Source organism: Sciurus carolinensis, chromosome 8 (assembly GCF_902686445.1).
Source record: "Sciurus carolinensis chromosome 8, mSciCar1.2, whole genome shotgun sequence".
Lineage (NCBI taxonomy): Eukaryota > Metazoa > Chordata > Mammalia > Rodentia > Sciuridae > Sciurus > Sciurus carolinensis.
Genome location: NC_062220.1, coordinates 49062188 through 49080445, shown reverse-complemented (window position 1 = coordinate 49080445; position 18258 = coordinate 49062188). Strand labels below are relative to the sequence as shown.

At 34.1% G+C, this 18258-nt stretch overlaps 1 protein-coding gene across 3 annotated transcripts in view; it reads left to right on the top strand.

Annotated features, from left to right (window-relative positions):
* The window catches only part of Vps50 (VPS50 subunit of EARP/GARPII complex), a 123850-nt gene that overhangs the window by 52161 nt on the left and 53431 nt on the right, over window positions 1-18258 (top strand). For 2 of the 3 annotated variants that reach the window (XM_047561503.1, XM_047561504.1), the window contains exons 14-16: window positions 2564-2655; window positions 13937-14031; window positions 14349-14447. In XM_047561503.1, coding sequence (XP_047417459.1) covers window positions 2564-2655; window positions 13937-14031; window positions 14349-14447 — 286 coding nt within the window. Of the gene's footprint in view, window positions 1-2563; window positions 2656-13936; window positions 14032-14348; window positions 14448-18258 lie in introns of those variants that run through there. The other variant, XR_007109843.1, reaches the window with a different exon arrangement.

Genomic DNA, 18258 nt, shown 5'->3' with positions numbered 1-18258 from the left:
TTAAAAAAATTCAATATTATTAGTTACAAACTAGGTAAGACATTGATCTACTTAAATTTACTATGAACTCAATGTTAAATATTCAGTGTTAATCTGTTTTTATACAATTTCAAGCTGTTCTAATAAAGTTAGATTCTAAGAATTAGTAAGTATTAATTTTCTTCCAAAAAGTAGGAAAATGAAACTTTGAAAAAGCATGGTATAGAGAGCTAAATTATTTATTAGCTATTTACTATTTACTATTCTACTTAAATAGCTTCATTTATATAATCATGCATCTTAAATTGGTTATCCTTAAGCAATAGTTGAGATTAAGTATTCGAAAAATACTTTTAAAAACAATACATTATTTTATCAACATTTTGTTTAAAGTGTATAAACTAAATAAACTGTACAGGTTTTTTTATGTGTCAGATACAGTTTAATATAGCTATTCAATCAAGTTATCTTAGTACTTTCCAGTTTCTGACGTGCTTGGTTTCTCTGCCTGGGTAGTACAGGAAACACCCAATCTCACTGATTAAACATGGGATTTTGATAGGTTAGAAGACATCAGTTTAATCTCTCTGTTAACTCATTAGAGCCTCATAAATATAGCAAAAACTGAGAGGAAAATTCTGTGGATGGATCTTTATCCGTTAAGAAATATTGTTGAAGAGGGTAAAGGAAGGGAGAGGAGGAGAAAGCAGGGAAGATTAGCTGTAAGTCTGAATTGCAGGCCCCTGGAAAGGGGTTGTAGCTTAGAGGTAGATCTCCTGCTTAGCCTGTGCAAGGCCCTGAATTTGATACCCAGCATTAGGGAAAAACATAAACAAAAGTCAAGAGATTGAAGACTGACTCTTATTACCCAACCCTTACACTTAATCTTTGTATTACCCCTGGAGCATGGGCTGTGCAATCAGAGGCTTCAAATTTTTACTGCCATGAGAACTTGAAGAGACTATCTTCTCTAGTCACCAGTTTGCTTCTTTAAATGGTAGGTTAAGAAACAAAACAAAACAGAACACATCTGCCCTGCAGGGCTGCTGCTGTAAAGTTTAGAGGGATGTAAAGTGTTTCCATTGGCTATTGTAACTATCATGAAAGAAAATAGATCAAGAGATAATTATAATAACAGTTTTAATAATAATCATGAGATGCCTATAGGGCCTGTTTGTGTTTGTTTTAATTTAGGTGTCCTGGGAATCCCTGGGCTCACTGGGATTCCGGTTTTTCACGAAGATTATCCTGTTTTTGCAACCTTTGAATTTTTCTGGATGTGGACACAACATTTCAGCGACTCTTTTTCTTTTTTTAATACATTAAAGAGAAACCAGAATTAACATACATTAGATATAAAAATTTATAAATATGTACAATAACTGTGAGTCTATAAATGTTTAAGAATAAAAAAATGAATTCAGAGAACAATATCTGTGTAGTCAACATGGTAAATCTTGCTTGCTTTTTGCTTTAAGTCAAGTTTACAAACTTAAACTAATAGTCTTATATACTTGGTCCTCATTACTAAAATTCCTTGACCCTGAGCTGTGTGTTAAGGGTATTCAGGTACTCTTGATTAGTTCGGAGTCAGTTGATAGTATCTAGAACTCTAAAAATTCACTTGATCACCTGAAATTCTTTCATATTCTCATTTAGGAATAAAATAAGAATCAGTAATTTGAAAATTATTCTTCACAGAACTTCATAAAACTGAAGACTCTTGAATTCACCTGCCAAAGCTCAGTACTGATATAATTTGGAATTCTAAATTCTAATTTTAACATTCTAAATAAAATTCTAAAGCTGTAGTTGAGGCACTACCTTAAGATTCTCTTTCTCTTATTACCAGATTTCCATATAATTTAAGCTCTAGAAATGATCGAGATGAATTGGATATGCATTTGTGGCCCGGCTGTGCAAGGGCCGTTTTCTGGCTACAGAAGACAACCTAACAAGAGATGATAATGTACTCTGTTGTTCCACATAGTTCATTCACACAAAGGTGTACTCTCTTAATAAAAATGAATATATATTTCCAGTTGTCTTAGTGGGAACGTATTTTGAGGTAGATCATTGATCTTACCTGTTGAACTGGACGTTGTTATACAATTTGGAATGAATAATACTATTATTCATTATGAAAAATATAAAATTATGTATCACCACTTGATTGAGAAATTCTGAAATCTTCATTCTTATTGGTGTGCATATCAGTTAGTAGTTGGTTTAATTGGTCCTGTAATGCCCTTGCCTTAACCTGTCACATGATCTTGGAGTAGCTAGTATGTGACCATTAAGAACCTAACCTGATCTGTGGGGCCACACTACCCATGTTAGAAACCTAACTCCAGTCATTTATGATTGAATAGTCTCAGGTATCTCTAGCATTTCATTGCCTGAGATTATCTAATCAAATGGTTTTTATCCTAATACCTATATTTTGATATTATTTTGAGTATAAATATAAAACATGCTTTCTGTTTTTTTATGCAGATTCACAAATGTGAGAAGTTAGATGGAGTTATTTGAAAAACAAAAAAAAGTTGAGTTAAATCTAAAAATACATATATTTTACTTTCAGAAGGAAGTAATGTAATGGGTACTGAAGAAACCAATTTTGATCGTGGCTACGTGAAAAAGAAGTTAGAACATGGACTTACACGAATATGGCAGGTTTGGTTTTTTTAAAATTATTTTTTTCAGAGGACTAATAGAAATCTTAATGTCAAAATTGTTTTAGAAAATCATTTTTTAAATTTTCTGTATTTGTATTCTTTGCAGATTTAAAATGTTAGTTTTTCTCTGGAACAAGATTGTCATTTAATTTAATTTCTGTATTTTAGTTGCCAAATATACTGGTCTACAAGTGACAGTAAAGTTTAAAAATGTCCATAGAAAATATTCATGAATTTCTTGATTACATTTTTGCTATTACAGTCGTAGCAAACTTATGCTTTCCTAAAGAATTCTGTGCTTTTTTAAAATTGAGATGTTTTGCTTATTTTTATTTCATTTTTTCATGTTTTCTTAATTATTTTTTCTAAATTTTAGAAAAAGTAGGTGACTCATGTAGGTTAGAATCACTAATGAAAACTTTTCAATGAGTTTTATGCCTTTGAGGGAATCTTTCATGCTTATTGACTGAAGATACCTGTTTTAGTCCATTTGAACTCCTACATATAACAAAATATGCTACACTAGATAGTTTAGAAACAACAGATATTTGTTTCTCACAGTTCTGGAAGCTGAGAAATTTAAGATCAAGACTCTTGACAGATTTGGTGTCTGGCACCAACCTGGTTCCCTTGTTCATAGGTGGTGTTTTCTTGCTCTACCCTTATATGGTGGAGACAGAAAGGGATGTCCCTTTGGCTTCTTTCATAGTGGTACTAATTCTGTTCATGAAGGTTCCACTTTCAAGACCTCACAAAGTCCCCACATCCTAATAACCATTACCTTGAAGTTTAGGATTTCAACCTGAATTTTGGGTGGGTCCAAACATTCACATCATACAATATCTTTTTAAGCTTTTCTTTCAGTGTAGTGACTCAGTTGTCATAATCAGATAATATTTTAATTTGTTAAAATTTGGTACTTCCTAGACAAAAGAGTAATTTCTTAAGGGTAATTCTTCTTTTTGGATTTCTTGGAACCTTGGAAGGTTGTAGAACCTTTGACCATGTTATGACTTTTTAAAATATGTTGATTTTTCTACTAAAACTGATTTTTAGTTCAATTACTTTTTAATGTGATTTATTTTGAAAAAAAATCAGTTAAGAAAAAAAATCTCCTAAAATGTCACTTAATATTCATAATTTAGTATTCTAATTCTTAATAATTTTATAGTAGATATGCTATTTTAACTTATAATTTAAAATATATTCATATGACAGTTGTAAGAGCTTTGACTTTTACATTTTCTCTTAATGACCACATTAAACTAATTTTAAATTTATCATTAGGTGGATTTGGGCCACTTTTATCTGAGAATTATGTATAAAGGAAAGAAAATCTTATGTTGATTAAATATACACCCAGGGTCAGATGAGTTGTTTCTGATTTAGTTTTCTAATAGACCCCTCCTTAGTTGAAATTATAGCACTTGTTTTAGTCTTTCAGCGTTATGACCAAAGGACCTGACGAGAACAAATTAAAGGAAGAAAAGTTTATTTTAGCTCATGGTTTCAGAGGTTTAGTCCATAGTGAGCTTAATTCCTTTTTCTGGGCCCAAGGTCAGTCACGATATTATGGTGGAAGGTTGTGGCAGAGGAAAAGTTGCTGAGGACATGGTAGTTAGGAAGCATAGAGATAGTCACATAGTCAGTGCTATGCTCACCAGGGACCACATACATACTCCAAAGGCACACCCCCAGTGACCTACCACCCCCAGTCACATCTTACCTGTCTGCAGTTACTACCCAGTTAATCCGTAACACTGAATTAATACTCTGAATAGATTGCAACTCTCATAATCTAATCATTTCACCTCTAAACCATAACATCTAATCATTTCATGTCTAAACCATAACGGCATCCATGGTAGAAATTTCTGATAATGCAGTGTACTTTGAAATACCTGGCACACACACACACACACACACAGAGCGAGCATGCACAAGTTTCCATTCAATCTGTTGACTTTCATGATATAGGAAAATCTATTAAATATAAAGTTTTGTAAACTCTTTTCGCTTAAGCATTTGACTGGTTAATGGAAACCATTTTGCTTTTAAGTATAGAAAATTATTGTGTTCTACCTTTCAAGCTTTAGAGTAGTTTTACCTCCACTATATCCCCAAACCCAATTCTCAACCTGTTCTAGATCAGGACTTTGCATACTTTAGGAATGTTTATTAAATTGAAATTGCAGGACTCAGTGCTATTGAAAAAAGCAAAAGCCTCTGAAAAACTTATTTTTATTTTTTGGTAATAAGGTCAGCAGGCAAAATCTGACTTGAATTGAATTCATTTGGCAGCAGAACCTGACCAGCATTGTCTTTAGGGTATTGATAGTATTTACTATTCCCATTAAAGTGAACATTCATATGTTGTGGGATATTGCTGCAGACCCCAGTGTAGTGTGTAGTGATGTTATATATGTTATATGAACTTTATTACCTTTGTAACATCTGAAATCCTGAATTCCAAGGTACACTTGGCTAAGGATGGATTCAGATAAAGCAGTGAACAAAAGAAAGAGTAGGAATAAAATTAGAGAATTTACCTGTATTCAAAGAGGATTTTTCCCCCAAAGATTGATTTCTGTGTTTCAGAGTCAGTTGTAAGAGAACATCTCTCCCCATAACCCGATAATCAAGATATACTACAAAATTGTGTGTGTGTGTGTGTGTGTGTGTGAACAGTGTGAAGAACTTCCATATGTGGTACAACCTTCACCAAGAGACCCATTTAAATTCTTTCACTGTCTCAGACATGCTCTTTGCAAAAAAGGATCAGTCTAATGCTATTTGCTGCATTTAGTTGTCATATCCCTTCCATCTTCTTTAGTCTAGGTGGTTTCATCAGTCTTTGACATTTATAATCTTGACATTTTCGAAAATTACAGGTAGGTTATTTTGTAGAGTGTTTCTCAATTTGAGTTTGATGTGTTTTTATTAATTTCAGGTCACAGGTTTTTGAAAGGTTTATTATGGAAGTGAAACTGTGTTATTCTCACTCCAGCCCTTCAGATGGCACATGGTCCCCATTTATGTCATTGCTGGCAATGTTGAGTTGAGTAAGGTGCCTCCACTGTGAAGTTAGTTACTCTTGCCTTCTGATGTGTACTTATTTGGGAGTAGATGGTTTTTTGTTAGCTTTTTGTTGCTGTGACCAAAATACTTGACAAGAAAAATGTGTAGGAGGGTAAATTTATTTTGGCTCATGGTTTCAGTAGTTCAGTCCACTGTCATCCAGCTCCATAGCTCTGGACCCTAGTTGAGGTAGAACATCGTGGTGGAGAGGCATGGCAGAAGAAAGCAGCTCAGGACATGGCAACAAAGAAGCAGAGAGAGAACTCTGTTTTGCAGGGACAAATTAGAAATCCCAAAGGCACATCCCCAGTGACCTACTTCTTCCACCCACACCCTACCTGCCTATAGTTAGCACCCAGTTGGATCTCTCATAATCCAATCATTTCACCTCTGAACATTTCTTGTCTTGTCTCACAGGTGACCTTTTAGAGGACACCTCAGATCTAAACCATAATAAATATAAATATCTTTTCTTATCCAACTTCCACTCATTCATTAACTTTAGTTTCTGCTGATGTTTCTTATATGATTAATTATTTCGCATTTTTTGTTATCAGTGTTATTATACGTTATTTTCTAATGCTAATTCTCATTCCTTTGAGAATTGTCATTCTGTTGTCATCCACTAGTTTTATAATATACCTATATTTCTTATTGCTTATGTTATTTGTATTTAAATGATTTTTAAATCATGATTTTTAATTATTATTGTTTCAACATTTATTAGTTGGCATTCCAATACAGGGAAGAGTTTTCTTTCCATTTACATATTCATTTATTTCTAGCACTTGGGAATACTATATGAGTATATGTATACACATACATATGCATATACATGTGCATTTGCAACCACATATATAATCCATTGTATAGTCTGTCACTATTAGTATTTAATTTATGGGCATTTGCCTGTGATGTGGTCATTTGGAGCCCCCATCAAGCTAGTTTTGGTGTTTTGCCATAATTTCTCCATCATTTTTTGGGACTTTCTTGCTTTCTCACACAAAATGTTCCAGACTCATGTTGGACCTTCCTGTTAGAAGGGAATGGTATTTGGAAACCAAGATCAGACTTTAGTTATAGCTGTGTTATTGCTGCTGGTGGGTTTCAGGGCCTATACATGATAAGACTAAGAATTCTGTGTACACACACACACACACACACATACACAAAAACAACACGTTATTGCATCTGTATTTATTTTTGTACCTATGCATATACATTGAAACCATAAGTTTACATTAATAAATCTAGTTTCAGTCTAAGATAGGGCTTATTCTTGCTTTTCCCCATTCCACATTTACAATTCCCCACTCTATCGGCAAGAAACATGTTTCCTATTATCCTCAATATGTTTATCTGTTTGCTCAGCCTTGTAGGTAATGAATCTTATGACCCTTCTCCATAATCATCCTTGTTCTGGCTTTAATGGGTTGCCTCCCTGCCATTCTGGGTTTTGATCCCAATTTAGACAGGTAGAACAAAATATAATAAAAATAAGGAATGCATAAATGGATAGTAGAATAACAGCAGACTGTCCATTTTGACTCTAAATAGTTTATATGTAGTTTGTCAGAATAGAAATACTTTTGACCCAAGACATTATAATCTGTATTTAATTCAGTGATATCATTCAGTATGAAAGAAGACTTTATCATCATTTCTTTACCTCTGTAATAATGTCTGCTGAGGAACCCTGTTACTCTGTTAGGATTCAGTTTGGCTGCTTTTAAATAAAGTGTTGATCGTCCAAATTTTTTTTTTTATCTTTCAAAATTTGATATGTGAAAGTGAGTTTAAAAATACTTATTAATATCTCTTTTACTGTAGAAAATTAGGATTGTACTATTATGCATTTTTTTGAGATTTTCTTTTCTTTCTATGTGCCATTCACTTCTAAAACTCTTCCTGAAGCATTTGAAAAATGATCTCTTTCCTTTTTTTTTTTTTTTTTTTTTTTTTACCTTTTTTTTTTATTTATTTTTTTTTTACGTTTACATAGGGTAATGATGTTTATTATATTTTTCCCCTCCCCCCCACCCCTCCCACCCCTCCCACCCCTCCCACCCCTCTTTTCCCTCTACACAGTCCTTCTTTCCTTCATTCTTACTGCTCTCCTTAGCCTAACTCTAAACCTAACCCTAAACCTAATGCTAGCCCCTCCCACCTCCCATTATATGTCCTCATCCGCTTATCAGCGAGATCATTCGTCCTTTAGTTTTTTGAGATTGGCTTATCTCACTTAGCATGATATTCTCCAATTTCGACCATTTGCCTACAAATGCCATAATTTTATCATTCTTCATTGCGGAGTAATATTCCATTGTATAAATATGCCACAGTTTCTTTATCCATTCATCAACTGAAGGACATCTAGGTTGGTTCCACAATCTGGCTATGGTGAATTGAGCAGCAATGAACATTGATGTGGCTGTATCTCTGTAGTATGCTGATTTTAAGTCCTTTGGGTATAGGCCAAGGAGTGGGATAGCTGGGTCAAATGGTGTTTCCATTCCAAGCTTTCTGAGGAATCTCCACACTGCTTTCCAGAGTGGTTGCACTAATTTGCAACCCCACCAGCAATGTATGAGTGTTCCTTTTTCACCACATCCTCGCCAACACCTATTGTTGCTTGTATTCTTGATAATCGCCATTCTAATTGGGGTGAGATGAAATCTTAGGGTAGTTTTGATTTGCATTTCCCTTATTACTAGGGATGTTGAACATTTTTTCATATATCTGGTGATTACTTGTACATCTTCTTCTGTGAAGTGTCTGTTCATTTCCTTAGCCCATTTGTTGATTGGATTATTTGTATTCTTCGTGTAGAGTTTTTTGAGTTCTTTATAGATTCTGGAAATTAGCGCTCTATCTGAGGTATGGTTGGCAAAGATATTCTCCCACTCTGTAGGCTCTCTCTTCACATTTCTGATAGTTTCCTTTGCTGAGAGAAAGCTTTTTAGTTTGAATCTATCCCAGTTGTTTATTCTTGCTTTTATTTCTTGTGCTATGGGAGTCCTGTTAAGGAAATCTGATCCTGAGCCAACAAGTTGAAGATTTGGACCTACTTTTTCTTCTATAAGATGTAGGGTCTCTGGTCTGATTCCGAGGTCCTTGATCCATTTTGAGTTGAGTTTTGTGTAGGGTGAGAGATAGGGGTTTAGTTTCATTCTATTGCATATAGTTTTCCAGTTTTCCCAGCACCATTTGTTGAAGAGGCTATCTTTTCTCCATTGCATATTGTTGGAACCTTTGTCTAGTATGAGAAAATTGTATTTATTTGGGTTTGTGTCCATGTCCTCTATTCTGTACCATTGATCTACCTGTCTATTTTGGTACCAATACCATGCCGTTTTTGTTACTATTGCTTTGTAGTAGAGTTGAAGATCTGGTATTGCAATACCCCCTGCTTCGCTCTTGCTACTGAGGATTGCTTTAGCTATTCTAGGTTTTTTATTCTTCCAGATGAATTTCATAATTTCTTGCTCTATTTCTGCGAGGTACATCATTGGGATTTAATTGGAATTGCATTGAATCTGTATAGAACTTTAGGTAGTATAGCCATTTTGACGATATTAATTCTGCCTATCCAGGAACATGGGAGATCTTTCCATCTTCTAAGGTTTTCTTGAATTTCTTTCTTTAGTGTTCTGTAGTTCTCATTGTAGAGGTCTTTCACCTCTTTTGTGAGATTGATTCCCAAGTATTTTATTTTTTTCGATGCTATTGTGAATGGAGTGGTTTTCCTAATTTCTCTTTCTGAAGATTCATCACTTATGTATAAAAATGCATTGGATTTATGAGCATTGATCTTGTAACCTGCTACTTTACTGAATTCACTTATGAGTTCTAAAAGTTTTCTGGTGGAATTTCCAGGTTCCTCTAAATATATAATCATGTCATCAGCGAACAGGGATAGTTTGAGTTCTTCTTTTCCTATTCGTATCCCTTTAATTTCTTTGGTTTGTCTGATTGCTCTGGCTAGAGTCTCAAGGACGATGTTGAATAGAAGCGGTGAAAGAGGGCATCCCTGCCTTGTTCCAGTTTTTAGGGGGAACGCTTTCAGTTTTTCACCATTTAGAATGATATTAGCCATGGGCTTAGCGTAGATGGCCTTTATAATGTTTAGGAATGTTCCCATTACCCCAATTTTTTCTAGTGTTTTGAGCATGAAGGGATGCTGTATTTTATCAAATGCTTTTTCTGCATCTATTGAAATAATCATGTGATTCTTAACTTTAAGTCTGTTGATATGGTGAATGACATTTATTGATTTCCGAATGTTGAACCAACCTTGCATCCCTGGGATAAAACCCACTTGATCGTGGTGCACTATCTTTTTAATATATATTTGTATGCGATTTGCTAAAATTTTGTTGAGAATTTTTGCATCGATGTTCATTAAGGATATTGGTCTGAAATTTTCTTTCCTTGATGTGTCTCTGTCTGGTTTAGGTATCAGGGTGATATTGGCTTCATAGAACGAGTTTGGTAGGGTTCCCTCCTCTTCTATTTCATGGAATAGTTTGAGGAGTATTGGAATGAGCTCTCTTTCCTTTTTGTACTGAGGATTAGGTTTTTTCTATATGTATTTTAAATCAAATTTATTAATTGTATTATTCTAGTCTATAACCTTGTTTTTTTTTTTTATTAATCTGCAGTTCTGAAGGAGTTTTAACATTGTAGGATAATCGTTTTCTTAGGCTTTTCTTTTTTATAAATTTGGTTTATATTGGAATGCCATATTGACTGATGCTGAAATGTGAATAATCACCTTACCTTTTCTTTACATGATTTCCTACAGTCATTAAAATAATAGTGCTTTTGTTTGGAGGCATTTTGCTATGAATTCTAGTTTCCTTAATATTACCACTTCTATCTTTATTTCATTCATATTTGTCCAACAAATCTTTCACTATTTATTTTATTTTAAATGTTTTGTAGTTTATTTTATGTATGTCCCTTATATATGTAAAAATTTGTTCCTTTTTTGGTGGGAAACTTTAACCTTTTTTTGGAGGAAAGGTACAGGGGATTGAACTCAGGGGCACTCGTGCACTGAGCTCAGGCCCTATTTTGTATTTTATTAAGAGATAGGGTGTCATCAAGTTGCTTAGTGCCTCGATTTTGCTGAAGCTGATTTTGAACTAGTAATCCTCCTGCCTCAGTCTCCTGTGAGCCGGTGGGATTATGAAACACTTTATCTTTTAATTGAGAAGTTGAACATTTAAAAATTTATTAGTTACTGTAATTTTGAAAAACTATTTGCTGGTGTTTTTTACTCACTTATTTCATATTCTAAATGATGTTTGTTATGAGTAATTCCTTATGTTTCTACTTATTTTTGGATAACATTTTTATGATATCAGACTATTAACCTTTGTCCTCTTATGAGTTCTTATGCTACATTGTTTCTTAGAAAGTTCTTTCCCATGTAAGGCTCAGCTATATATTTATCTGGTAATTATGAGTATTCATCTAAATTTTATATTAATTGCTATATCCCCAGTACTTAAAGAGTCCTACCTACAACATTTTGGCTTTATTAAATTAATCTTAACTTAATTTTTACTCTTGAAAATATACAAAAAATTATTTAATCCATTTTACATTTCTTTTGATGAAGAAAAAGGTTTTTGTTTTTGTTTTTGGTACAGGGGATTAAACCCAGTGCACTATAGTACTGAGCTATGTACTCAACCCTTTTAATTTTTTGTTTTGAGACTGAGGTCTTTAAGCTTCCCAGGCTGGCCTTGAACTTGCTATCCTCTTGTTTCAGCTTCCTGAATAGTTAGGAGTACAGGTATGTGCCACTGTACCTGGCTCAAAAGAGGATTTTTTTCCCCCCAGAATTTAAATAATTTTCCTTTCAGTGCTTTCAGAATAATTCCACCCCTTACCTTTCATTGGTTGCAAGGTACAGTGAAAAAAGGAGATTTTGGAGGATGATAGACCTGGATTCAAGGCTTAGTTTTGTCAGTCACTGAGGATCTAAGGATAATTACATGACTTTTTTTTTAGTTTCTCTGCTCAACAGGGCTGCTATTATCCTTAGATAATATGTAAAGTTCTTAGCATAATGTGTTGTGGGGGTTTCTGCCAGATCCTGTGTGGATGAGAAAAGGTTTAACTGCCAGAGGACAGTGTTGGTTATAAATCAGTCAATTACCCATAAACTTATCTCATCAATAAATACACAAGAACCAATACTCTTTTTAAATGAGAGGGGGTGTGACGGGTCGGGCCATGCCATATCTGACCTCTAACAGATCTCTCTTTTATTTGTAGTTGCACAGGTGAAGGAGCCCAGAATGGAAGGGGCTTCTTCCGTGATGAGCCAGATGAGGTGGAGTTAGGGGAGCCAGTTTGCTCAGGGAAACCATATAACCAGGCAGGGAACCATTCCCACAGTGCCACATAACCCCAGAATCTGGGATAGAGCTTCGTGTTTGCCAGGTCTAAGAAGTCAGGCCTCTGTGTCATGAGGCTTAACCTTGTCTGATTCTGCTAGATGAGGATGACTTCCCATAATATGTGACAAAGTAAACAATCAGAAAATAAGTTTTTACTACTACTTGTGTTATGGTGTACATATGAGGTACCCCTCAAAAGCTCATGTGTCAAACAGTGCAGGAAAGTTTAAAGGTGAAATAATTGGGTTTATGAAAGCATTAACCTATTTAGTGCACTAATCCAATTGAATGGATTAGCTGGTGATAACTATAGGCAGGTAGGGTGTGGCTAGATAAGATAGGTCACTGGGGGGCATGCCTTTGGAGTATATATTTTATCCCTGGTGAGGGGAGCTCTCTGCTTTCTGGTGCCATGTCTTAAGCAGGTTTCCTCCTGTGGGCCCTTCCACCATGATATTCTGCCACATCTTGGGCCCAGAGCAATGGAGCTGTTCATCTATGGACTGAGACCTTTGAAACTATGAGCCTCAAATAAGTTTTTCCCCTTTTGTGTTGTTCTTGTCAAGTCTTTTAGTCACAGCAGCAAAAAAAACTGACTAAAACAACTTTTTAAGACATTATATACATTATCTACATCTATATTGTGTACTACTTCTGAGTTGTCTTTTGTCTATTGATTTCTGTGTATATTGTTATATTGCTAGCATTTTTTAATCTTAAGTAGTTTATAATGTTTTTGATGTAGGTAGTATATAACTTTCAACTTCAATCATAACTTTTACCCCATATTTACAAAGCTTTATTTTGTAAAAAGCAATTATCTAATTTTTCTAGGTGAACTTCAGAATAATTTTTCAGAAGAAAAGTTTTGGTTGGAATTTTATTGAACTTACGATTAATTGGAAAAATTGACATTCCTCAAAATTTATTGAAATTTTATTACTCGAAATTTATTGAAATTTCAGTTTTCTTTTTGTATGTCACTGTAGGTGCTAGTTTTTTTGTTTGTTTTGTTTTGTTTTGTTTTTTGGGGGGAGTGGTTACTGGGGATTGAACTCAGGGGTACTCGCCCACTGAGTCACATCCGTAGCCCTATCTTGTATTTTTATTTAAAGACAGGGTCTCACTGAGTTGCTTAATGCCTCACTTTTGCTGAGGCTGGCTTTGAACACTTGATTCTCCTGTCTCAGCCTCCCTAGCTGCTGGAATTTCATGCATGGATCACCATACCTGGTGTTAGTATTTTTTTTTTTATTGGTCTGATATTTCTTATCAGAATTACCCTAGTGTATTCTATTCTTAATCTATTTTAAATGAATTCTCTATTTTAAGATTCTTGTTATATGTACCTGAAAGCTGTCAATTTTTATGTATTATGTATATTACTTATAGTCACTTCTAATAGTTATTAATCTTTAATTGATTAAAGTTTCTAAATGACCAACTGCCATGCATAAATAAAGACAAATTTTGTCCTTATTTATATCCATTATAAGGATATAATTCTTTTCTCGTGTAGGTATTTGTGTGTCTTTTACAATGGATAGAATTTTGTAGAACTCTTGAATTGTGGTGATGATTCTGACCTTTACTATTTTTGTATCTGATATTCATGGGATTGTCTCTGTTTTATTGCCCTCAGGGTGCTGGCTACTGGCCTTAAAGAGATTGTTTATAAAGTTAAGAATGTGTATCTGTCTCATTTTACATATCTATGGAATAAGTGATTTTGAGAACTTTCTATATTTGAAGTTATTGATTTTTTTTTTTTTTTTTTTGGTTTTACAGGATGTTCAGCTAAAAGTAAAAACCTATTTGCTTGGAACTGATTTGTCTATATTCAAATATGATGACTTCATCTTTGTTTTGGATATAATCAGCAGGTAGTATTTGAGATCTTATTTTAGTTTGATTTAACCATGGTAATCAAAGAAATCATAAATTAATGAGTTGTGTTTAACCTCTTCATGAAAATGAAGATGAGTATGCATTCATAACTAATTGCAGCTCGGTTTGTGTATAAGTGTTTAAATTTTTCTGCCCTTTGGATGTTTATAAAATATTATGAATTTGTGATTTTTTAGAATTTTTCTAAATATCCAATTTTTATGATTTGTTTTCTTTGAAGAAAGAAAACACAATTTTTTTTTTTTCTGTAAGAATGTCACAGAAATTTACAAAAACTTTGTTGTTCAACCAGGTTGATGCAAGTTGGAGAAGAATTTTGTGGTAGCAAGTCTGAAGTTTTGCAAGAATCTATTAGAAAACAAAGTGTCAACTATTTCAAGAACTACCATAGGTAAGAACTCTAATTAAAGTTATGAGTAATCATAGGTAATTGATGCTTATTCTTATAATATTGATTTAAACAATTACTTTTGAATTTGAATGAATACATTCTGTAGCTCTAGTTTAAGGATGTTTCACCAAAAATATGATAAAATGTCATTATTTATTCATTTATTAATATATTTTTTATCTTGGGACATCTCAAATATTGAAATGATTTCTTTATGGGTAAAAGATGATCATTACATCAGGGTTCACCAAAAGAATTTAGCCACTGTTCCATATCTACATGTACACAGTACAAGTAATAAGGAGGTCCGATCAGTAGAGGCAGTACTCAGAGAGGGGGTGCTTGAGAGCTTCTGTCTTTTAGGAGTAAGACAGATTGTGGAGGGAACTTCATGATACTCAGATACTGACTACAAAACCAGGATCATGTATTACAATCAATACTGCTGAATTTAGAAAGGATGACAGGAATGGTTTTAGGAATGGAGGAAGATGGGAAAAAATGTTTATACAGCACTGTGAGTGTATCCTTAAAATGTTAAATTGAGAGGAGAGAACCAGCATTAAACCTCTCTTGATACAAGCTAGACCCTGAGCTGTGTCTCTTACATACATTTTTTCATTTGAATTGAGTTGTATCTTACCCTTTATTCTGAACTTGCACTTTTTACCACTAAGTTTTGATTTTGTTCATATTTGGTGCCAGAGAGAGTCAGGATTTCAAGTTCTGCTTTCTTTCTTTGTTCATAGTCAATACCTGCTCACAGTGATATATGCCATGTCAGTGGAGAGATTATTAGACATCACATCATTGATTAATTAAAATTAAATAGATTTAGATACAAAGTTTTCTATGTTAATTGTAAACTATTAAGTAGATTGCTTTGAAAGGAAATTTAAGTTGAATCTGTACCAAAGCATAGCCTTTGAGTTTCATAATTGAATGAAGAAAATTAAAAAACAAATTTAGTTTAATAAACATCAGGGAAACAGTGGTTAGGGAACAGCATGAAACCCTATCACTGTTTTTATTTATAACTTACTTTTGTGCTAAAACAGAAGGTCTGGCTACAAACATTGCTATACAGAAGGGAGAGAGGCCTTTTAATCACAGATGGGGGGAAAGGAACCAGAAACCTGAGTTTCCCTGCCAGTATGAAGGCGTGCCAGATTATGGTTTCCCCAGAGATCGCTTTATACCCAACAGGACAACAGGGAGACCTTTTGAGGTGTGGGCACTGTAACAATACTGATTCCTGTAGTTGCTTCCATTCTAAATCCTGCTCTTGTCAGGTATTTGTCTTCTGTGGCAACCAGGCATGGACATTTTATTTTAGACTTTGACCGTGATGGAGATCCTCACAGTAGCTCACCTTGGTGATGTTAAAGAAAATGGAAATGAATTATTTAATATTTTCAAACCCTTCACATTTTAAAGGACTTCTTTTAGAAACACTTGTGAATCTTGTTTCTCACTGATTAGGCTGTGCTGTAGTTTTAGAGGAACTGAATTGGGGGATGATTGGCTTGGGTCTCTGCCTTTCCTTGCCAGCTCTCTGGGGTGTGGTTCCATCAGTTATAATCTGAGATTGTTTTTTAATGGTCTCCATAAGTATTGCCTACACATCTTCCTTTTTTTGTTTTTTGTTTTCCTTGCTGTGTTGTATAATATAAAGTTTGGGACAGCTTGAAAAAGCAAGGATTTAATTATTCTTTAGTATTCTTTTTTCCCCAAGTGTTAAAACAGAAGCTTAAGCCTGTGAATCTTGTATCTCTCTCTTAACAGTTGTCATTTCAGAAATTATAGTGAAAGTCACTGGTAAAGATGGCATCCACTATCAATGTGTTCTGAAGTACCTTTTTTTTCTTAATAAAGGAAGGCTCACTTGACAGGCAGTTTAGAAATGATACCAGTGAACTTATGTTGAATTGGCTAAAATTACATTAGCCAGTGATAAATCTAAATCTAATAAATCCCAATTTAATATCCCTTTCACCAAATCATATTACAAATACTAAAAATCTGTGAAACATGATGAAATATGGGTCAAGTGTGTTTTTTCAATAAAACTCTTAAAATGTGTTTATAATGTGTTTTAAGGTTCTCTACTGCTAAATAGAACCCTTGAAAAGGAAGAAGTACTTGAACCAAATTGCTCTTACTCTGCAAGTCTATTGAGGCTATTAGTTTGAAGATGTAGACATAATAAAAAGGTGAAAATAAAAGTATTTTGCTTTCTTGAACATCTGTTTATTAAGTGTACTCATGTTACTTGTGGTAATTGTATAAAAATTTGTATACCATTATCTTTTTCTAGTGCAAAAGTGTATAAGCATATAAGTGAACACAGTATCATTGTGAGTTTTTAATCTTTCAAAATTACAAAATATATAGTCCCCCCATATTTCTTTATGTTCATGGAATATGTTTATATACACCCAAAGTTGTCATTCTTCTGCTGGGCGTTGCAGGATTTCCAAAAGGACAAATATTCTGATTAAACTATGATGACATAGAAATTATGTGGCTATGTATAATGTTAAAACATTTTATTTAATAACAAATATTATATTTGATTTTATAAATTACTTTAGTAATCAAAATTTATAAAATGTTTTCAAGGACTCTAACCAGTATATTGGCTGATGTTAAAGGGGGAAAAGTTAACCTTTCTTTTTTTGGGGGGTGAGGGACTTCTTTTCATGCCTTAGGAAGAAAGGTTTATTCTTTTAGAGTTTATAATAGGTTGAAAAAAAATAACTCCCTTTCCCCTAAGCATATCAGTCCTGAACACCCAGAAACTGTAAATATGAACTTATTTAGAAAAAGTGTATATAGGTGTTGATTGTGTTAAGAATTTTGTGATAAGGGGCTAAAGGTGTAGCTCAGTGGTAGAGCACATGTGTGAGGTCATGATGCCTTGGGTTTAATCACCAGCACAAAAAAATAAAGAAAAACTAAGCCAAAAAATGTAATTCTTCTCTGTGACTGGGTAGGTGTAGCTTGGTAGTAGAGCACTGGGCTTAGCATGTGCAAGGCCCTTGGGTTCTATCTCCAGCATGTGTGTAAACACACAAGCACGCACACACACATGCACAGTATTTCTAGGGAGATATCATTATTTGGGTGGACCCCAAATGTCATCACAAATAAGAGGAAGGCAGATACCATAGATGATGAGGAAAAATTACATAGAAGAGAAGGCAACATGAAACCTGAGGCAGAGATTAGAGTACTGTGGACACAAGTGTAAAAATGCCAGCAGGCACCGGAAGCTGGAGGAGGTGAGGGGTGGATAGATTCTCCCCTACAGCTTTTGGAGGCAGTCCACCCTTCCCAATACCTTGATTTTACCCAGTATTGCAGATTTGGGGCTCTGTCCTCTAGAATTGTGAGAGAATAAGTTTCTGTTGTTTGAAGTCACTCAGTATGTGATACTAATAGAGAGTGGAATTGCTGGACTCTATGATAACTATGTTTAACATTTTGAGGTGCTGCCAAACTATCTTCCTCAGTAGTTGTAATTTTACATTCCCACCATTGTTGTCTGAGGGTTCCAATTTCTCCAAAACCTTGTCAGCATTTATTTTCTGTCTTTTCAATCACAGCTGTCCCGGTATGTGTGAATGTTATTATGGTTTGGATTTGCATTTCCCTAATTATTAATGATGTTAAATTTTTATGTGCTACAGGCCATTTGAGTGTATGTGTGTGTATGTACATCTTCTTTGCAGAAATGTCTATGGAGAGCTTTTGCCCATTTTTTAAATGGGTTATTGGTCTTTTTATTGTTGAATTATAAAATTTTATA